This window comes from Lissotriton vulgaris, chromosome 4_1 (genome assembly GCF_964263255.1).
Source record: "Lissotriton vulgaris chromosome 4_1, aLisVul1.2, whole genome shotgun sequence".
Lineage (NCBI taxonomy): Eukaryota > Metazoa > Chordata > Amphibia > Caudata > Salamandridae > Lissotriton > Lissotriton vulgaris.
This window is the reverse complement of record NC_141691.1, coordinates 124,334,388-124,357,952: the sequence shown is the minus strand read 5'-3', so window position 1 is coordinate 124,357,952 and position 23,565 is coordinate 124,334,388. Positions and strand designations below refer to the sequence as shown.

Here is a 23,565-nt window from a genome sequence, read left to right as displayed (position 1 = left end):
CAGTTACACCTTATTTATGTCACTGGGGTTCTGTATGTTGGTGTTTGCCATGTCAGGTATTCCAAAGACTTTTGGCTCCAAAATGTTGGATGGCTGTAATATCAGATTGCCTTCTAGTTAACTATTACATGCCTGCCCCGATCTTTGTGGTGAGGAGAAAGATGAAATATGTCATCCTCCCTATCCACCACCAGAGGTCTCAGACTCTGTTTTGTTGTTTGCACACTCTGACTTCAAGGCTAGGGCTAACTCTAGGATTAGCGTCCTTGTCCTCCTTCATGGAGGAGTAGCTGGATTGCCAAGTATGAAAATAACTTTGCAATCCTAAGACTAGGGTAGAGTAAAGGCCCAGCCTTCTGAAACCATTGTGATGGGTGGGGATTGAAGTGCACCAGTGCGAACAGGAAGCAGCATGCATTGCTTTGTAAATATAGGCCTCCTGCAGTGACAGGTAAGCATAACTGTGTATTGTACCCATATTCATGTAACTAGTCACAGATATGTCAATTGCTCTCATTATGTTAATTCGCATATGCAGGTATGGTGCCTCCGATAATCCTGTTTTGTTACAAAATCTAAGAAAAACAAAGATATTTAAACAAAAAAAAATTAAGTGATTCAAATCGAGACCCTCGTGACAAGGATCTGAAGCAAGAATGACCTAGATTGATCCTGAAGAATCAAGATCATCAGCGTCCTGTTGAAAGTGCGCTGGGGGTGCAAGATGGCAGGCGTATTGGCGAGCTTGCCTTGTCTCATCAATCTATCTCCCTTCCCTCCTCAAACATCCCAGACCCAAGCATTACAATCCGGTATTATGCTAGTGGGCCTGTGAACCATTTTTGAACAGGGAATGAGGTATTGAGGGCTCACTACAACTATTTGAATTATAATGGTGTCTCTCAAGTTTTGGAATTTAGGACCAAGAGCTATAGCATGGTTCCTTCCTTTCATCAGGGTTCTATAAAAGTGTCCTTATGTTGACCTCATTGTACTAATCTCAGGCCCTTTTGAACCATCTCACCACAAGTATTGATTCCAGGTCTTGGTGTTACTGCAGTGCCCTGCTACCGATGAGTGGTTGTTGTAGCCTCCACACTGTGTGACACCGAAAATCATGGCCATCACTGAATCATGGTGCTGTCCTCTGAACAGCCATATTTTCGAACTATGAAGAATTCCTTTGGAGACTAAGACTATTCATATTTACACTGTTTGACACAGCAGATCAATCTTAGGGACTCCTCCAATAATAATAGTATAAACATGTTAATGCAGAATGCAAAGAGCAAACTTATGAAACATCAAACAGAAATAGATACAGTGGAGATCGCAAATCATAAGTGAAACTTATAACAGGGTAGTATCAGAATTTGTGGAGCATCTGACCTCCAAATGAAATTGTAAACACAGATGTCTGTTTGTTTGGGCTATTAAAGGGAAAAATATATATTTTTGTTTAAAAATGTATCATATTATTCAAGCACAGTTAAAAGAAAAAGCCATGAGAAGCCACAGATAACAGAAAGACCCATCTGGGAGTTTTTGAAGAGTAATTAAAACATTCAGAACTACAGCTTTTTCAGCCGAGTTCAAGTTTAGGCTACAGGAGCCTAGCTTTCAAAAGAGAGGAAAGAAATATCAGAACGAAACCGAGCAAAGGGAGACATATCCCAAACAGGACACTGAAACATAAAATCAGTGTAATTACTTATGGAAAAGATAACAGGGAAACGCATAATGCCGAATCAGAGAAATCATTAATGGTAAGTTTTTTTGCCACTACACTCTCTGTTAAAGAGATGGATATCCTGGAACATTTGGGGACAAGACTACATTTGTTGATATATTTTAAAATTTAAACCCAAAGTTTTATTTGCACAAAGACATAAATGTCCCATACAGATCCACTTGATAATCGCATAGAAACTGTGGGGCCCTAATGAACATTTTCACACAAGGAAGGGAGCGACATAAAAAACTTTAAAGACCATTTATATAGGACATCATGACCTGCCAGGACTGGGAAAACTTTGGTTTATTAAGATAGGTTCATGTTTTCTTCATATTTATTTATTGCTTTTTCAACAACATATTACATGCAATAAACTCACATGACATAGCCTTAATAGTTTTGGTGTGGTCAGTGCGATGTCTAAGGTGTCAGTTCGTTCCACTGCCCTCCGCCTGCATCTTTGTTGGAAATCGTGCCCCATCGCTGCTGCTGAATCTGTGATTGAAATCGTGCCCCATCGCTGCTGCCTGCTTACCGCCGATAAGTACATTGTGCCTGCATCTTAACTTATAATTGTGCCTGCATATTAACTTATAATATTGCCCCTGTAACTATAGCACAATATTGCACCATACTCGTGCTTGCGCTCAGCGTCCGATATCACCCTCCGGGCCCCTGTAATCACCGTGCCTCCATTTGTTGTGATCCCTCCTCTGCCCCGCTTCCTGCCGCTGCTCCGGCCCCACCCCCGCTCCCTCCAGCTTGACCGCTACCCTCCCCACTCGCCACCCCGCTCCCGCCTCCCAGCTGCTCCTCCCTCCCACTGAAACCAAAAGCAGAGGTCCTCCAAGCGAGGGGAGCTGTGACCCATTCTGACCTAGTCAGAGACGGTCGCTCCCTCCGCCTGCATCTTTGTTGGAAATCGTGCCCCATCGCTGCTGCTGAATCTGTGATTGAAATCGTGCCCCATCGCTGCTGCCTGCCTACCGCCGATAAGTACATTGTGCCTGCATCTTAACTTATAATTGTGCCTGCATATTAAGTTATAACATTGCCCCTGTAACTATAGCACAATATTGCACCATACTCGTGCTTGTGCTCAGCGTCCGATATCACCCTCCGGGCCCCTGTGATCACCGTGCCTCCATTTGTTGTGATCCCTCCTCGGCCGCTCTTCCTGCCGCTGCTCTGGCCCCACCCCCGCTCCCACCAGCTTGACCGCTACCCTCCCAACTCGCCACCCCGCTCCCGCCTCCTAGCTGCTCCTCCCTCCCACTGAAACCAAAAGCAGAGGTCCTCCAAGCGAGGAGCTGTGACCCATTCTGACCTAGTCAGAGACTGTCGCTCCCTCCGCCTGCATCTTTGTTGGAAATCGTGCCCCATCGCTGCTGCTCAATATGTGATTTGAAATCGTGCCCCATCGCTGCTGCCTGCCTACCGCCGATAAGTACATTGTGCCTGCATCTTAACTTATGATTGTGCCTGCATTTTAACTCATAATATTGCCCCTGTAACTATAGCACAATATTGCACCATACTCGTGCTTGCGCTCAGCGTCCGATATCACCCTCCGGGCCCCTGTGATCACCGTGCCTCCATTTGTTGTGATCCCTCCTCGGCCGTGCTTCCTGCGCTGCTCCGGCCCACCCCAGCTCCCTCCAGCTTGACCGCTACCCTCCCCACTCGCCACCCCGCTCCCGCCTCCCAGCTGCTCCTCCCTCGCTCCGCCCCCCTCATTTCTCTACTTATGGCAGAGACGCGTACGCGCAGCGGGCGCGCCGAAGGCGCGCCAAAGGTAAGCCCGTCTACGCCTGTCCGCGCCCAGCGCCAGACCCCCTGGCCCCCGCAAAATCCACCCCACCCGCCTAACGTACGACGCCGCAACCCTCTGTACACTCAACACCGGCAGGCTCCCCGACTGCCACCAAGCCGCCCCAGGACTCACCCATGGACCCTTCACCTGCCAATCCTGCAAGTTCTGCTGCATCAGGACCCACACTACATCCACAAACGCCATACAGCGCTCCGACAATAACCACCTAAAGTGCATCCTGCTCAACACCCGCTCGGTCCACAGACACGCCATTGAACTATGGAACCTATTCGACACCACAACGCCGGACGTCTCCTTTCTTACAGAAACCTGGATGAACGCCTCATCAGCACTTAACATCGCCATAGCCATCCCGGACAGCTACAAGATCATCCGAAAGGACCGCATCAACCAAACAGGAGGAGGCATCGCGATCGTCCACAAGAACACCATCCGCATCACGACCAGCTCCGACGACACCCTCACAGCCGCCGAACACCTTCACTTCCAGATACACACCGACCCCAAAACCACACTTAGAGGCACCCTCATCTACAGACCACCAGGACCCCGCACACAATTTTGCGAAGACATCACTGACTTTACCAGCCCACACGCCCTCCCCTCCGAGGACTACATTCTCCTAGGGGACCTCAACTTCCACCTGGAAAAGAACGACAGCAACACAACCACCCTTCTGGACAACCTCGCCATTCTCGGACTCAAACAACTGGTAAACACCCCCATCCACTACGCCGGACACACGCTCGGCCCAATCTTCTCCTCCAGCAAGCACGTCTCCTTCCATCACGCCACAGGACTCCACTGGACGGACCACAGCTGCTTCCACTTCAACTTCAGAAAGACCACGCCCCACCACCACCCACAACAAGTCCCGCGCAGAAACTGGAACAAAATTACCACCGACCAACTCACCTCATCGCTAAACCAAATCCCTACCACCAAATCATCGGACCCAAATCAAGCAGCAATCAATCTCGCACAATGGAATTTGCACCCTTGAAAAACCCTCACAACAAGCCAGGCTACAAAAAAGCCTCCTGGTTCAATGGCGACCTCAAGAACTCCAAAAAGAACTGCCGCACCCTGGAGAGCCTGGCGAAAAAACCCAACTACAGACAACATGACCGCCCTCAAGGATGCCACCCGCAAACACCACCAGCTGATCCGATCCACCAAGAAAGCTGCATTCAAAGATCGACTCGACAGCAAAGCCCACAACAGCAAGGAACTCTTCAGCATCGTCAAAGAGCTTACCAATCCCAACGCCAGCACCAGCGACCTCACCCCCTCTCAAGACCTCTGCGACTCTCTAGCCTCGTTCTTCCACAGCAAAATCGCTGACAAACATAACAGCTTCGGCGACCAGTCCACCCCCCTTACCACCGAACCGAAACCCCCCACCACCACCCTTCGCGCCTGGAACCCGATCAGCACCGAAGACACCATCCGCTTGATGAACTCAATTCACTCCGGATCACCAACCGACCCATGCCCCCACCACATCTTCAACAAGGCCGACTCCATCATCGCACCCCTTCTCCGGGATATCATCAACTGCTCCCTCAACACTGCTACCTTCCCGGAAAGCTGGAAACATGCCGAACTCAGTGCCCTCCTGAAGAAACCTACAGCAGACCCCACTGAACTTAAGAACTACCGCCCCATCTCGCTCCTCCCTTTCCCTGCCAAAGTTATAGAGAAGACCGTCAACCATCGGCTCGCCGCCTTCCTCGAGTCTAACGGATCCCTCAACCCCTCACAGTCCGGCTTCCGAGCCAAACACAGCACCGAGACCGCCCTCATCGCAGCCACAGATGACATCCGAACACTACTCGACAACGGGGGAAACAGCGGCCCTCATCCTCCTGGACCTCTCCGCAGCGTTTGACACAGTAGGTCACCCTTATACAACGCCTCAGCAACGCGGGGATACAAGGAAAAGCATTGGACTGGATCATCTCGTTCCTCGCCGGAAGAACTCAGAGTCCGCCTCCCCCCTTTCAGATCAGAGGCCACTGAAGTCATCTGAGGCGTACCACAAGGATCATCGCTCAGCCCCACTCTATTGAACGTCTACATGAGTCCCCTTGCATCCATTGCACGCCAGCACAACCTCAACATAATCTCCTACGCCGACGACACACAGCTGATCCTCTCCCTCACCAAAGATCCAAACACCGCCAAAACCAACCTACACGAAGGGATGAAAAATGTAGCCGAATGGATGAAGAACAGCCGCTTAAAACTGAATTCAGACAAAACGGAAGTCCTCATCCTAGGATCATCCCCCTCTGCATGGGACAACTCATGGTGGCCACCGGCCCTGGGCAGCGCACCCAAACCAACGGACCATGCTCGCAACCTGGGATTTATTCTAGACTCCTCCCTCTCGATGACCAAACAAGTTAACGCCATCTCATCATCATGCTTTAACATATTACGTATGCTCAGAAAGATCTTCCGATGGATCCCCACCGAAACAAGAAAGACGGTCACCCAAGCACTGGTCACAAGCCGACTGGACTACGGAAACACCCTCTACGCCGGAACCACAGCCAAATTACAGAAAAAGCTCCAACGCATTCAGAACGCCTCCGCCCGACTCATCCTAGACATACCCCGCCACAATCACATATCCAGTCACTTGAGAGACCTTCACTGGCTTCCCGTCAACAAGAGAATAACGTTCCGTCTCCTCACCCACGCACACAAAGCTCTCTACGACCTAGGACCCAAATACCTCAACACGCGCCTGACCTTTTACACCCCCACCCGCCAACTACGATCGTCCAATCAAGCCCTCGCCACGATTCCACGCATTCGAAGAGCCACCATGGGAGGAAGATCTTTCTCCTACTTGGCGGCCAAGACCTGGAACTCTCTCCCTACCCACCTCCGCCTTACACAGAACCACCTCTCCTTCAGAAAACAACTCAAAACCTGGCTATTTGATAAGTAGAGAACCCCTCTCGCTCAAGCGCCTTGAGACCCTGTGGGTGAGTAATGCGCTATACAAATTTTGACTTGACTTGACTTGACTTGGTTAGTGTAGACTCTGCGAGATTCGTCGTTGGCCGTAACAATAAATGTATGTTTGAAGTAGAGGCACATCCAAGCAATACCTTTCGCATGGCTCGTCAGTGTGCACTGGGACACCATAAAGTGTTGAATGTTAGTTGTCTTAGCTGATAACAGCTTCACCCCTCTGCCTAGCTGTAGTTCATGGCCTGGGGGCTGTCAATCATAAGAGTTTCTATTGACCAGCTGTGTGGTTATGGTGCTAGCCCTTCAAATGAGTGTCAGTTCATTCCAGGGTTCTGATGAGTGCTGACATAGCCCCCTGCGTTCCTCAGTTTGGAGCCCTCACTCTTCTGCTGGATTCTACCTTCCAATGGCATTGAGGGGGATCCCTCGGGGTACCTCTGGTGCATCTTATTGCTTGGCGGGTCATGACCAGGCCCAGGTCTGTAAACCTAGACTGCACCTTTGGCGGCGATACAGACCCAGTATGCAGCTCTCTATGGTTAATGCTGGTGTTCTCCCAGTTGCTCTCCTCAAATCCGCTGTGACCTCCTGCCAGAAATTGGCCACGGATGGGTACGCAAATGCCATCTGTATGAAGTCTGTCCTTTGTGTGGCACAGAGGGCATTTTTTTAATCTGTTTACAAAAAGATAATATTCAGCAGTGAGGTTCATTGTGTGTTGGTAGGTAAATTGTGTGTAGCGCAATCTAGTGTTTCTGGAGACCTTGTGTGGATGAGCCATTATGTGTTTCCATTCTTTATCCCTCTGTTTCCGTCTTATTGCCATCTCCCAGCAGGACCTCTGTGTCAATAGCGGGGTTGTGGACATCATTTGGATAGATTTGTATAGCCAAGATATTTTTGTGGACCCTGTCGAAAGTCAGCAGGACATTGTGCAGCAAAGGAGAGCAGTGGCCACTAAGTTAGTGGCTTTGGGCTCATGAAGTTTAAAATCCAGCATTAGGAACCAAAAAGCCCTCCCATTGTTTGTCGCTCATCTGTCCCAGTTTGGCAAGTCTAAACCCATTTAGCAACTTGGCCACCCATTGCAGCTGGTCGGCATGATAGTATAATTCAAAATCGGGCACCTAATGGCCTACCATTTCGTCAGGGCACTGTAGGATGATCAGTGATACTATGTCTGCCTCCATCCCATACCAGGTCTCATAGTAGTGTACTTGCTGTCTTGAACCACGTCTAAGGGTTCCAAACAGGGAGATTTCCAAAGTGGGAGCATCACCATTTTGGATAAGGTACTACGTACTATTATCAGTTACGTTTACGTTAAAAATCTAAGCTGCCATATAAGCACCATAACACACCTCCCAGATTCCCTTCAAGGGTGTCCGCCTCCCCATGATAGAGCCACACTCCAAAGTACTTGACAGGGACTGGTTCCCATCGTAGTCCCATACAAATGACCTCCAGTGGAGCGCATTGGTGATTCAGAGACCGCATGAATGTGCATGATGTAAACCAGTTTGTGCAGAGTCCTGAAATCTTACAGAGGTTGTCTATGGGTCTCACACTCCACAGTATGCCTATGGCTGCCACTTGCAAATACAGCAGCATATCATCAGTGTAGAGGGATATGCAGTGTTCGCTGTCACATAGTTGACTCGCCTGCCACGTGCCTCCATCCACCTTAGGCTCCAGTGCTAGAGCGTGCAGCTTTGGGGACAGCGGGCATCCCTATCTTGTTCCTTTGCGCCAAGATGCAGTCGTTCATGCGCATTCTGGTAAATGCATCAGCATAGAGGAGCGACATCCACTTTTCCAAACCCACTCCTGAGGCCATCCATCGCATTACTGCTTTCAGAAAGTGCCAGTGTATTGTGTTGATGACGGCAGGACCAACAAGTCTGAGTGCCTCTCTGGGTCTGACTTTCTCCAATATTTCGGAACAGTGTTATGATTAACCTGTTTTGACCCGGGTGTACTCGAGCCCGTAAGTGCAGTTGGAGTCTGTCATCAAGAACATTACGGAGTATTTTATAGTCCAGGTCCAGCATGGACCTGGACTCTGTAGGAGTAGACATCTAGTGTCTCCACTCCCTGGCTGGGCGACCTAGACTAGGCGAGCTCTCAAGTTGTTGCCGGTAGGGTTAACCTTGTGAGTACCTCCTGGTGCGTCAGCCAGGCGTGGAGGAATATGATTGGTAAAATCCCACTGGTAAAACATCAGTTTCTGGGGATTTGTTACACACCAGAGATTTCAATGCAGCTTTTATTTCGTTTTCAGTTATGGGCTGCCTAATGCTTCCATAGATGTCTCTGGTAGGTTAGGCAGCTCTGACCTATCCAAGAAGGAAGCAATGTAGTGGACCAAGGCTTGTATGTGTGGCACGTACAGGTCGGTATAGTACCTGCTGAATTCCTTGTGCACCTCAAACTGGGTGTGTACTATCTTACCTGTCGGAGTTCTGATGCTAGTGACTTGGGGGGAGGAGATTTACTCTCTGTGCGTATAAGCTATACTAACCGCTTACCTGCTCTGCCCCTCTGTATGGGACAGTGCTGTGTACGTACGGTAGGAATAGGCATTGAGGCTCTACTGTGTGGCCGCAACTCCTTTCTTTTCTGTTCCGAGGCCTGTCCACTGAGTTCTCACCTCTGCACTCTCTTCTCAAATGCGTTGATGGTCCCCTCTATCGCGGTGTCCCCTAACCGTCACTTTGAAGCACTCCCACTCAATAGTGCGTAAGGTTGTTGTGTTTTCGTTGTCAGAAAAATATATACTGATACTTTCTCCTGGAGGGTCTCTGAAAAGACGGTCCTGAAGAAGTCGCATCTACAATTATCATGCTGGTATGGGGGTTGGATGATGGCGCCAGCGGAGAGTCAATATTAGAGGATTGTGGTCTGATGGGGAACTTAATGGATATTTATCTGAGCGTTTGTGAGAACACAATATTTTGTCCATTTGGCATGTCAATCCTAGATTGGGGAGTAAAATGCGTTGTCTTGTTGATGCCCATTGTTTATTTAACAAGCGTCTCTCAGTCCCCAATGTGTCGTACAGGCCTCAAACTCGTGGTCAAGTCGAATGGTAGGTGTGTCAGGGAGAGTTGGGTTGAAGCGGTCAGCTTGGACTTTCCCTATGCACTTATAGTTGCTGCCAAGTATCCATGTCAGTTGCTTTCTATCTGATAGAATTGGTGCCAGGGAGGCAAGGAGTGGATTCTGACCTGTGATCAGCACGTAAATTCTCCCCAGTACTATGGGGACCCCTTCAAGCCGTCCCTGCAAGATCACATACTGGACCTCTTTATTTGTTTGGACATTGGCTGAAAAGGTATCCCAGCCTTTATCTAGATTAAGGAACCTGGATATTGAAGGAGAACCGCATGGTGTTGACCTGACCCCGTCTTCTCCCCTTCAGCTTGGGAATCTCATTATTTATCAGGTGCATCTCCTGCAGGAGGGCCATATCCACACCCAGTCTTTGAAGGTATCTCAGGACTTTGTGTCTTTTAGATGATGTGCTCATGCCCCTCACATTCCATCTCAGGAATGAGTAACTATTGGTGTGCTGTATCATGGTGCGTAAATGGTGTTGTCTTGGGGTTTGGCCATGACTGGGGGGCTTGCGTAGTCTGTGATATAGTGCGGTGCCACCTAGTGGGATGCAATGTTAGTGTTATGATTATCACAAAGTCTGGGCCGAGCTATAATAAAAAAAAAAGAATCCCCAACTCCCTCTTCCAAGGGTAGAAAGACAACAGCCATCCGTCCAACAACATTAAGCTGTCTAGAAATTGTCCTTTCTTCCATATAGTGGGTGTACAGGGAAGAAATGGAGGGGGACGTAAGGGTCGCTCTCTGGAGCAGTCCATTCTGCCCATCACCTGAATCCATCTTGATGTTGTAGGAGCTCCACACACCTTTCCACGGGTGGACCAGATGCCCTAATACACAGTATTGCCCCAGCACTGCCATGGGGTTAGTTCGACTATGGTAGATTCCACAGTCACTGGCCATCTGCAGCTTGCTGCATCAACTGCAGGCCCCCGCAGATCGCCTCCATCCGGCAGTACATATCCGAGTCACTCCGGGAAGTGCGCACTCAGGTCATGTGCCTCTAATATTCAAAAAACATTTGCAGTAGCCACTGCTGCAGCCTTCCCTGTTCCGCCTGCTGCCTCGAGAGTCCCCTTGGGGCGCATCGAGATTGCCTTCATCTCATAAGTAGTGGGGGCTGGGTTCCAGATGCACTGTCCGTGCTTGCCCTGTGCATTTCCAGCCAGTCCCATGTAGTCTCAGTGTTGTCAAAGAACAACGATGAGCTATCCGCTATCACTTTTAGTCTGGCAGGGAACAGCAGCATGTATTTGTTGTTGGCGTGTCAGAGCTTCCTTTTGACTATCAGGAAAAATGCCCGTGTGCAATGCACTATTAGGATAACTTTATAGTAGTGAACAATCCATAGGAGCAGAGGACGCTGCACTAGAATTGGTAAAGAAGTGATCTCGGAGAAAAGTTTGCAGTCCCTCCTTACCTCTCACCAAGAAACATAATTGACCTATTGTATAACAAAGCGAAGCAGTATCTTGAGCATTCAACTGTCAGTATAACTCTAGAGGTAAGTCTTATCCTATAATCGCACAAGAAGAGCTCTAGCCTTACATTCAAACCCTCATATTTTGGTGAAATAATTTGGCAAAGGGGGAAATATATTTTTACAAACAGAGGACCAAATGCCTTCGGTATCACAACAACTTAATGGTTCTCAATGTAATTTGAGAAATTTGATGTCTACTGCATGGAATATATCCCTTATCTTAAACAATTAGCTGAACCACAGGGAAGAAAGTACAGGATTTAACCACCCCCAAGTAGAACAGTATGACACATCTAACAACTATATTCTACATTAAGTGTGTAACAGTGGGTACACCCACTGCCAGGAAAATCAGTAAATAATATCGGAATGAACTGTAAAATGTCCAAGATTTTCTAGTGTATAGGCCATTGGATCCAGTCCTTTATCAAGACCTACGTGTATATACAAGAGATACGAAAAATGTGCTCAGCTATTTCCACGACATGATAACTTATCTGCTTGCCACACATGGTGTAGTAAGCTTACATAAATCTGTTCAAGAATCCGATGGAATCACTGTTCTCTGTTCTTACCTGCAAATTTACCAGCCTATTATATAGCCTCTAACAATATAGCCTACTGCTGAGAGCTTACCAGTTGTTAAAGGCCCTAAACCAGAATTATAGGCCCGAGTCATAGTGATGGTGAGGGTCTTTAACAACGGGTATAACTCAAGGTAGAAGGGCTATAAGGCTACTAGAACTTTCCACCAACTAAGGGTAGAACGGGAGTAACGGAAAAACAAAAATTTGGATGTTTGAGAAGAAGGCTTATACCAGCCATTATAAGCCCGGAGCCACTCCATAGTCTGAGGGTGAGCTCCCAATATTCCAATGTTCTAATATAATAACGGATATGTTGGATTTGTGTCTAACCAGCATGCTTCGTGCATGTGTTAATTATATTTTTCAAAGCTCCAAGGAAGTGCTATGGCTCTCCTATTTGCTTCGACTTACACAAATATATTCATGGGCATGTTTGAGAGAAATATGATTAAACCTTTGCTAACTACTTGATCAAACGTTCACTAAATACATGCAATGGGTTCTTTTATTGATTATGGTCCAATGATTTGGCGATGCTCAGGAAATTGTTATTGGAAATGTTATCTGAATTTTGCTGAACAATTGCTTCAATCCAAAACACACAAACATCATTGAGAACGGTGTTTCGTCTGTGATACTGCATGGGCCTAAATCTAAACTTCAATCCAGACTACATGGGCACATGATACTATGTTAAAGTCACCTGTCGCTCTCGCTCGCTCTCCACCAAGTAAGAATATTCCTCAAACATTTTATTTTGAGCTTTACGTCTGGGGTATGTAAAGAAACACCAGGACATCCCCCAACTACTAGGCTCAGAACATCCAGATAGTCTTGTAACAGTAATACTTTTGAAAGAATGTGAACTGGCTCTATTCTGTTTTCTGTGATCTACTGATTTTTTTTTCCCATTGTTGACATTTTTTATCAAGAGAAAATGTACTTTAAAGCCATGACCTGTATTTGCACAATCTTGTTATGATCCTAGCTTTTAGTGGAATTAATAACCTTTTGACGAATAAGAGGAATGTAAGTCAAATGACTAGGCATTAAAACCATTGTTGCCTATAGAGTGCTATGTACTGCCCATGCTTTCTTTTTTTTTTTAAATATAGGGATTCTTTATTATTGACTTGAAGCATGTTCAACTTTAATAAGCATGTACTTTTAATTTTATTGCTTGAGTCACTTTATTTGGTTAGCCAAGTCCTTTTGATTTTAATAGAATATACTAGGCAGTCGCATACACTTACACTCTGTCTTATAGGAGCTCTGAGACATCCCTCTTCATCCATTGGTCAATTTTTGTGTGATTCATATTTTTCTTTCGCACTGCAGCAGTGAGCAAAAGAAAAATATGAATTATTAGTGAATGGTGGATTTCTGCTCTTACACAAACTGCATATCCGTAAATAAAGTAGTTTGCGTTAGTGCCAGCGATTAAGTTTGCAATGTATGTGTTTTTAACCCCAAAAGTATTTTTGTCTTAAGCTGATTTTGTTTTTTTTTGCGGCACGTGGCCGACAGCTACCCATTAATAAAGTGATTTTTAGTATTGTTAATGAAGCATTGTGTATGAATGAGTGAATAGTTTTACAAAACAATCCTCTGTCAGGCCAGTGCCAGACCTATTGGCTTTGCCAGTGCTTGTTTCTGGTTTGTTGTGCATACTTTCGCTATGAAGGGCGGACTTGTCTGTTTATACCTGAACTATGTTGGTCCGAAGTAGGACATTTGTTTTGATTCTATACAATTAGAACGGCCTCCAGCGTAATGAATTTTAATTATGCAATAAATTGAAGTTCTGTCTGCAGAGTACTTACAGTGGTCAATGCTTAGGTGGCATAAAACACCCCCAAACACATTTATGTTGGCATTAGTCTCGGTTAGCGTTTGAAAGTGTTGTCCCTTCAAACAGGGCAACAGCTGTCAGTGTCGTGGAGTCTGCCCAATGGATATGGGCTAGTAGCCCCAAGACTTAATCCAGCAGGAATGATCGTGCACGGAGCCCTGTCAAGGCTCAAGAATCGTTTCCATAGATTCCGCTTGAAAACCTTCCCTTTAAACTTGGTAGCAACACCAATAATTGGTTACTCTGCGACCCCGATCTATAAGTACTTGTACTTAGAAAAGTCTCCACACCCAGAGAGCCACAACAATAACAGCCACTTGATCAATTACTGAAAGTGGTTGGTCTCTGATACTTTGAAAGTACATGGAAATATTTTTTTCTTGATTTCAAATCACGTATTTGTCTTGGTCCTGTGATGGTTTAGCGAAAGGCTTATTCACTGATAGTGTTTATAAAATTAAAACACTCAGAGTCCTACCTAGAAATTCAGAGCAATGCTGATCAATAAAATATCCGTATAATTAACTAGTAAATATTCCTTACTGTGGGCATAAATATATTAGATCTCCAATCGACAGCCTGTTAGTAGGATTTTGTTTGTAATTTATCCTCCTTCTATTTTATGAATGGGGACTAATAAAGGCGTCCTCGCCCTAACGTTTTATGAATTGGCTTTAATATATATATATATATATATATATATATATATACATATATACTCTTGAGTATGTCAAAGGAGACCAGTCTTGAAGTAAAGAACTTGCATCATCATGCTTATTGATATATTGTAAAGCGAGAGCCACTGAAAGTGAATAGGATTCTTGCAAGGCGGGTGGCTGAATGAGAATGTTGTAGTAACATTATTATGCTTGGTGTTATTTCAAGTACTTTGGGGGAGTCAGGACGTAGTTTACTAACTGTAAAATTGCACAGTCCGTGCTTGTGACCAGATGCCTGTCATTAGATGCTATTTTATTGGACTGTATTTATTTTACTAAGATATTTGTTTTCTGGAATTTAAATGGCTCTTCTAGCTGTTCGGTGGGTTGAGCTGCAGCCCTTACAACACACACTGCATGCATGAGTATAATGTTGTGTTTTTTTTTTCCTGTAGGCCAAAGAAATCAAAATTCACGAGCCCTCTAAGTGTCCTGACTGTTTGGCAAAAAAAGCTAAACTGGCTAAATTGGACTTTATTAGGCGACGAAAGACCGCAGTGGAGGTGATCTTGCTTGAAGAGAAATTGGAGGAACAGTTGTATCTTAAGGTAAGACCAGTAAATGATTGTACAAACCAAAAATGTCCTGGTTTGTCCAGACTTACCTAGGTGAATGTTTTGAAATGTTTAGTGACATACATTTACTTTGAAACTTTAGGCTAACACATTTCTCTTAAATGATTGTGGTGTATCCGGTCCCCTTTTAGTTATTAGTGGCCAACATTTGATTGAAAACATGGTCAGGAGAACCAGAGAAACATTAGTGAGTACTGAGAAACATCCAGTCCAGATGCGCAAGAACATCTTTCAGAATAGTGGATTCAGGTCAGATATTGTAATACTGGGACAAGTGTCTGGGAAAGCTATCTCTTTGAAATGGTCAGAAAGTTAAAAACCTGTGAATAATTTTCGATCTGAACTTGTTCCGCATCAAATTGAAAGTTATCAGAAGCACTACCTTTCAGTTGATGATGCTCAATAGGGTCCTCCCACTCTTAGACCTAATCATCCAGTTTAAATTGCAAGACCCGTAAGCCGCTCCGGTTGGATTCTGAATCCAGCTGCCAGACTTTACTTGCACTTGAAATGATCCAGCTTACATGGCTGATTTAAAGTCCTGATTTCACAAGTCGCACACATGAGGATAAAAGCACTAAAACGGCCTGGACTCAAAGCATTTCCCAGTCTGCAGACATTTTTGAGCCTAAACAAAGCTTTTTTCCCCTCTTGATCAGATCACACTAGGATCGTCACTCACATACTCAAGGAGATCGAATGGACTAGACTTTTTCCTTCTGAACCAGTCTCATTCAGGCAAACATTATGAAGTTTTGCATGTTCCAAATGTTTGTTACATTTTCTGTAACACAACGTTTGCCAGCAAAATTTAAATTTCTCCCAGGTCTAGTTAAAGCCAGGCCTGTTGGATTTGTAGGAAAATGGGGTTCTGTTGCAGTAACTCCCCACTTTTTGCCAGATTTCTGATGCACTTTGACTGAATGTGCGCTGGGTCCCTGCCAATCAGGTTCTCAGGGCCTGTGTTCTTCCCCAAAACTGTACCTGTGCGTCTGTACAATTGGCACACCTCTGGGTATCCACTTGACTCTGCGCACAATATACCTTACTTTGGTATATACAGAGTCCGCTTCCTACACCATTTCACTGGTCAGTGTTGCCGATATATTTGCAAATTAGGCCTGCACTAATGCAATAGAACTCAGTGTGATTTGGAATTGACAGAATTGCAGTTATTATTAGCAGTAGCATTAGAAGTTTGTGGCCCCCTTACTGTAATCACAGACTTAACAGTATTAATATTCATTTTCTGACAGTAGTTGGGTAGTACTGAGTATCTCTGTTGCCCTTCATGTCTAGGTGTCTGCTTCTTTCTCTGGAGGTAGCCCTTCATGGCCCAGTGGTAGATTGATTGTTTCTTAGCAGTATGAATGACCATAGTGTCGGGAGGGCTGTGCCTTCTAATGTCTAGCAGATAGTGTGGTGCAGCTTTGCATTTATGTTCGGAGATAGGCGTTAGATAGCCTGTAGTTGCGGGGTTTTTTAAAAATGTCTAATGAGTTCTTGAAGTTAGTTTTCAGCATTGGTAAATAGTGCACTGTTCAATCTGTCTTGGACAATGCTTCTCGGAAAGAATTCTTCTCTACTTCTAGCTCCATTTTGTAACACTGCAGGTTGAGTTAATACGGGATCTGCTGAAGTCTCATCTGGAGATGATTCTCCATATGAGATTCTTTAGTGTCAGACTCCACTACGCATTTTTTCAATGCGTCCTCAGGCAATGGAACAGAGTCCTCACATAGTTGTGCCCGATATTCTTTGGTTTTGTCCTGATGAACTGGCAACATAGATGGAGAATATAGAGTTGTGCCATGTGATGTTTCACAAATTAACCCTGTTTACCTGGTTCACTAGTGTTTGTACACTAAGGACTGTAGTAATGACATACATCCGGGGAAACTGATTCCTCAAATGTGATTTTACTTTTAATACCAGTCGTTCCTAAAAATGGTAAGCTGTGATGAAGGACTTCTTGATTTGGCGGTGTTTATTGGCTTAAAGAAATTGTTCTGAGATTTTGCTAACCTATGGCATGTATCTAGGCTACACTATTTCCCCCAGAGCGCAGTTTTAGGAGTAGGAATATCCAAATGCTGCCCTGGAAAGAGAACACTGTGACTGTGTGCGTGCTTGAGGAGGAGGTGAGAACTTTGAGAGGAGTCTCAAGTAGACGAAGCAGGATGTGGATACTCTAGCCCCTTGCTGCTTGGAGAGCTCATTGTAAAAAAAAACTGCTCGATTCCTTACTGTCTTGTTGGAATTGGGCATTGGCCTCGGTTGTCTGGCACCAGGCCTAAGGCCAGACTGTAGACCCCATTCCAGGACCACCTCTGTTTTATCATGGTCATTTTCAGGCAGGTGAACAACATCCAGTCCGAGACTGCTGGGCGGCAGCTTTGAAAGTTGCTCTGTGCCAGTCAATGATCCAATTCAGTCATAAACTCAGCTGTATATCCTCTGCAAAACACCTAAGGACATATTAACGGACTGTATTATAATGTCGAATAAGGTCACATATAGATTTAATCATGTGAAGCTTAAAGAAGAGCATTGCAGCGCTCTTCAGGTCATACATTTAGGTGATGGCACATTGCAAGGCTTGACAGTTGACTTACGGGGTTCTGTTTTTTTCATATGCTAACGGCACTCCGCTCCCAATCAGTACATTGCCATGCCTTCTTGCTTAGGACAGCTGAATGAGCTATAATTCGATTACAATGAACACCTGAAGGCCGAGATAATACTTGTGGACAAGCAGAAAGGTGGACTAATATTTGGCCTCCCAAGCTCTACAGCACACAGGCGTCTATGGGCCAACCTTCGAGCCTGGGACTGGATCAATGATAGCTGCTGAATTCTGCATGACTCTCATGGCTCTCAGATTTCTGCTGTTAAGCCTGGTTAACCATCTGTGCACCCTGGTGTAATGAGATAATTTTAACCCCTCTTAAAGCAGACCGGAATAACCCTGGTGCTGTCTCGGGTCAACTAAGTCAAATAGCGTTTATTGGCGCCCCACAGTATATGTTTCAAAAGCTTCAGCACTTATAAAGTGCTCAGTCTTGAGGACGTCATACACTGAGGTGTAGTGGCCACGTTACCCCAGCGCTTGGCACTCTGTATGGGTTGCCATTCACATATTAAACCTGAGAGTCACTGTGTATGGTGCACCGGACAGACCACAAGGTTGTCCCGGACTGTGTCAACCATTTTAAACTGTACAGTCACAGAACCACCCTAATCGATAGAAAGAGACACATTAGGAGGTTGTTAAACAGTAGTGGTGCGTTTGCTCTGTTCGGTCCAGCTTCAAAAGTCAGTTTGGGTAGTGAGGTCTACAACAAAAAAGCTTATAACACAACTATGATTCCGGACAAGGTAATATAGATTTACATGCTGGATTGTGTCATAGGTAGCCTATATGTTGAGTTGGATAGTCACCTCAGGTTGTCTGTTTCCAGCATTGATAGGAGTCCTATATTAATGGCAGCAAAGGTAGTCTCCATACTCCTGTACATTCTAAACCCTCAATGCTGTTAAGTGGGGAGTGGGAGGGAGGGGTTGCCCTCTGAAGTTTCAGAGTTGCTTCTTGATCTCCTCTTCTATGATCTTTGTTACAAACAGGGCTCAGATTGGGCCGATAATGTTTTTTTCAAGAATGTTATTGTACTATCCTGTTAAGGCTTTTGGGGCTGTGCGCTGCAGTTGGGAAACGTTAAGCAGCTCGGAGATACCTTGGGTGAGGCTTTCCAGCATTCTTGGCAGATGGGCCAGCTTGTTGGAAGCCTTGAAAACTTAATGATGGAACATGGAGAAGTCAGGAGAGTCTTAATTGTCCTCTACTGATTATAGAGCAGGACTCAATCTGATGTTCAGTAATGACCTACCAGATTCTCTGATGTTGGGGAAAACTATCACAAATTCATATGTTCGTTTTCCACCTTGCATAGTGGGCTGTTTTGTCATCATTAACTGCCTCATGGTATTGCCACATAATTATGTTTCTTTTTTAAATTAACTTTTGTTGTTTTTCATGTTTTTCACAATACAGCGACAAGCAGAACATGGGCATTGTTCAGTGACATATTTGACCATTTAGATACGACCTAACTTCGCGTTGTTGACTATAGAACTAGACGCAATCAATAGGACAGTATCAAACCTAGGGCATGGTTCCACCAAGGACACCCAGATCTGTTCATGCCTCTATAGACCACCTTTAAATGTATATACTGTCTCTTCACCCTCAGTATAAACCTCTGAGGCACTCCCTGAGACTGCTAGTGATGAGCAAGGTTATTCCCTCTATCGTGAGCGCTTTGGACCCCATTAGCTATACATTAACCCATGACTGCCAGTTTTGAGTCATGACTCAATCCGAATAGTAGTTAGGAGGGGGCATGAAAGGACACCCCCTCCTATTTGAAATGCATAATTGGTTTGTGACTACAGCAGTAGCCACAAAGCATCTGAAGATTGGAAAGCTAGCTCTTTGGGACCCGTGTTGAGCGGAATCTAGGGTGTGGTGGAGGTGTCTCTGGCACCACTGCCTAGTCTCCGTAATGTGCTCCAAAGAGGAAATCCTTTAAAGCAGCACTTGTTCTGTTAAGAACACTAGCTCCTTTAAGAAATGTTTCTTGTTTGCAAATGCAAGGATAATGGCTTGCTGTTGCTTGCAGACCACCATTCCTGTGCATGTAATCAATCACATGATGCCGTAAATTGCTACATGCCTAATTAAGGTTCATTAGGTAAGTCATTGCACAGCGTCCTACAAATAGGAATTTTGGCATGCAAACTTTTATTATATGGACACCTCGCAAAATTACAGGCAAGTCGCAGAAAGTTGCAGCACAGTTTGCACCAACATTTTGTGCCGTCCGCTGAGCACATCGGTTCATAAAAACATTATTTATTTTTATAAAGTAAGCATCTCGGGAAGCAAACGTAGGATGAGATGTTGGTCTAACTGTTTTCCTCCATTATATGCTTAGAGACGCAGCAAATTCCCATCTATCAATGTTTGCCTTTCCTGGTTGGAATCTGTCATTTTTAGGTCTGGTGCTAGCCTAGGCCTTATAATTTTGCTCAACTTGCATACATATAATTTAATAAGCTATAGGGTTTTTAGCTAGCCCTACTCATCAAATGGTCTGTGCACACCAGCCGTACTATCTCTGCCATCCCTCACTGGTGGATAGTCATGAATACGCTGTGCGAGTATTGCTATGGGATTTTTGGTGAAATAGCTTGTTCGTCTACTGTGGCAAAAACTAAAGGGCTGGTGCGGTCCCCAATCTTTGCTACTTGCAATAGTTCAACACCACTCCGAAACATGGACAAGAATCAAGCTGGGAGAAGGTTCCCATGATTCTAGGAAGATCGAGACCAGCAGCAGACTAAAACAAGGCTGAGTGCTGGCTCCACTCCTTTTAATTTTTTCAAATCTGATCTTTCGCCAATTCTTGATAGCGTTAATTGCCATCCCACGTATCAGTAACCTCCTATACGCCGACCATCTGGTGCTGCTCAGCCGCACGAAGGTGGGCGTACAGAGGCTACTTGATGAACTGCTCCCTTATACTAAAAACAACCTCCTAGAGCTGAACTAATCAAAAACAAATACCTTTGGGAAGCAAAAGAAGACGCGTGGAGAGTGGCATTTTAATAACGTGAAAATCCATCCAACACCTCACTGCAAATATTCGGGAATAATCCTTGACACCAGAAGCTCATTTGTCAAGCAAAAAGAGTTACTGAGGACCAAAGCCCTGGCATTAGAGGCCGCTGCTATAAAATTGTCCAAAAAACAACTTTGTCCCAGTTTTACCTCAGTGTTGAAAGTGATGAAGGCAACGATAACTAACTCATTGACGTATGGCCACGCAATCATGAAGGGAACCACAAATACTTTTCTAAATAAACTAACAATCAAAATTTTTAAACTTGCATCCACCTGCCAAAATCAGCATCGCCGTCAGAATTCCGCCAAGCCATAGTAGAAGCCTTTAATCCAGAGAACACGAAGTTGAATGTCTGGTTAACAAAATTTGTTATCAAGGCGTTAAATCTTTTGCAAGCCATCGGTGCCGCTAATCACGCCCCACTACAGAAGCGCGATACCCCATCATTGGACGCGTTAACAGTTTGTCGATCATTCGCATCCGAAGGATGCGTCCAGGGTCGGAGACTTATAGCTGCCTGACACCGGGGAATGAGGGACAAGAAACTGTGACGAGCTTATCCTGGCTGGATTGAGCTGCGTGCACGCGCGTCAACATTCACGCATGCGCACATCACAGCCACACGCATACACAGCACTCACGCATGCGCACATACACACGCATACACAGGCACACCCCCGTCACCTACACGCATACACAGAGACCCCTCCACACACACCAGCCCCTCTCCTCTCGGCTCCACACACACGCACACGCATTTACACTTACACAGACACGCAGGCACCCAGACAGGCAACCCCCCCCCCCCCTCTCACACACACGCATACACACAGACTCCAGGACACATACACACACACATGCACGCTCACACACATACACAGCCCGCCGCCGCGTGCGCGCGCGCACACAGATGCCCCTCCCCCCCCCCCCCCCCCACAAGGCGAAGCCCCACTCACCGGCTTCCTCAGTGCAGCGGCTCCCACCGGCAGCAAGACTCTTCTTCGGCACCGGGGCGCAGGGTAGGCTCCTGCCTGCTCCGGTGCTCCAAACAATCGCGGCTCTTCCGTGGGAGGCGGGGTAGGCTCCCGCCCTCCTACTTCCGGTTGTCCCGCCCGGCCTGCCTGACTTCCTGGTCGCAGGCCGGCGCAAAACGCTGAAGAGTGCTTGTTTGGATTTAGAATAAGCCCCCGCCCCCGTGTTCTGGGAAACTGCGTGTTTTTTAGGTCGGTTCGAGTTCCTGACGGTGAGGGAGAAGCAGAAGCAGCCTCGAATACAGATTTCCAGTGTTCGGCAGATTAAAGGCCCCCGGTGCATTGTTCGAATACCACGAGATTAGTTTCCAAGGAGACGGATGTCCGTTGCTATAGGCACCGGGGGCCAGGAATTAGGATTGTGGTTTTTTTTTTCATCTTGATCACGCAAACCGGTTGCTCACGCTCCACAATTTAAGCGTCCGTTTACAAAACCCGACAGGAAAGCTGAAGAGCGGATTGCTTCCTGGAATTTATTTTCCTCTCCCGCCACTCGTTTCCATGTACACAGCGTTTGGTATTAACCCCCCACCCCCCAACCAAAGTCGCTCCTCTTTCTTTTTTGTTGGGGCCGAATACCTGAGTGGGTCTGTACTTTTCAACAGTATTATGCGCACACATACCATTTTTGTAAACAAGTCCAACTGCCCTTGGAAAATCCTTTCCATCATACCCTACTGATCGCAAATCCGAGAGATTTCGGCTCTTAACCAAGGTATAAGCAGAGATTGTGGGTCCATATCTTCAGAATATGAGACCCATCGACATGCTTGAGCCGCAAGGACCGAAAGTGAATGCATATTGATTGTAACTACAGTTTATTAAAACTTACAATAAAATAATGCTCGTTACAATAAAAAACACAGTAAAAGAGCTATTTAGTCTCGTGTTAAGATCACATAGCAGACATCGTTCCCTGTTTAAACACAATGCTAATTCGATAGCATTATTGCTGAATCCGTGCTCAGTCAAGAGGAGCGTGCTAGGTGCATTGTTCCATGCCAATAAGAACATGAAGTAGAGTGCGGAAAAAGTGTGTGGTGCATGTTTTAAAATGAGCAGAAATAGGGCTGGGGCAGGAACAGGACTGATCATTAAATAGGGCTCAGAGACGACGAAAAGTGCATGTTATAACATCAGAAGTTAAACACATGAGAGCTGTTGGACCGTGGCCGTGGTTTGTAGAATAATGAAGTTGCTTGTTGGCGAGGAAAGGCATGAATAATGAAGAGAAAACTGAACCACCGTCATAAAAGGCCCAGAACCGTTATGCACTCGGAATACGGCAAACGTGGACAGTGACTTGGCGTGCGTGCTCTGCGGTGCCAGCGCGGTCAGGGCACAGTTATCAGGTACCCCTATTCTGTGATGCCAGCAAGGTCAATTTTGATTCAGCAAAGGTCATACATTTTGGGAATTTCCCAAAGCATAAGATCTTCTTGAAGTGAGGCTATAATACCTTCGTACATGTGCGGGTTCCGGCTGTTTCAAGAACACTCTCTTCTCGGACGGGGCAAGTGCAGATATGGCAAATATCTATCTTTGGGTAGTGGCAGAGCCGGCAAGCGGTCCCGCCGGCATTCCGGCTTCTCCAGGCCAGGAGATTGCATGCAGTGTGAAGAAGCTGCCTTATCGACAATTCAACAGTCTGAGTTTCGCCTTTAGACTAACAGTGAGTGCAGAGTGCGTGCAGAAACAGTGAGTGCAGAGTGCATGCAGAGTGAGTGCAAAGTGACAGTGAGTGCGGAGTGACAGTGAGTGCGGAGTGACAGTGAGTGCGGAGTGACAGTGAGTGCGGAGTGACAGTGAGTGCGGAGTGACAGTGAGTGCGGAGTGACAGTGAGTGCGGAGTGACAGTGAGTGCGGAGTGACAGTGAGTGCGGAGTGACAGTGAGTGCGGAGTGACAGTGAGTGCGGAGTGACAGTGAGTGCGGAGTGACAGTGAGTGCGGAGTGACAGT

General features: G+C 46.0%; 1 protein-coding gene across 1 annotated transcript in view; it reads left to right on the top strand.

Annotated features, from left to right (window-relative positions):
- The window catches only part of C4_1H8orf48 (chromosome 4_1 C8orf48 homolog), a 251,073-nt gene that overhangs the window by 191,781 nt on the left and 35,727 nt on the right, over nt 1–23,565 (top strand). The window contains exon 5 of the mRNA XM_086918374.1: nt 14,711–14,863. Coding sequence (XP_086774500.1) covers nt 14,711–14,863 — 153 coding nt within the window. The remainder of the gene's footprint in view (nt 1–14,710; nt 14,864–23,565) is intronic.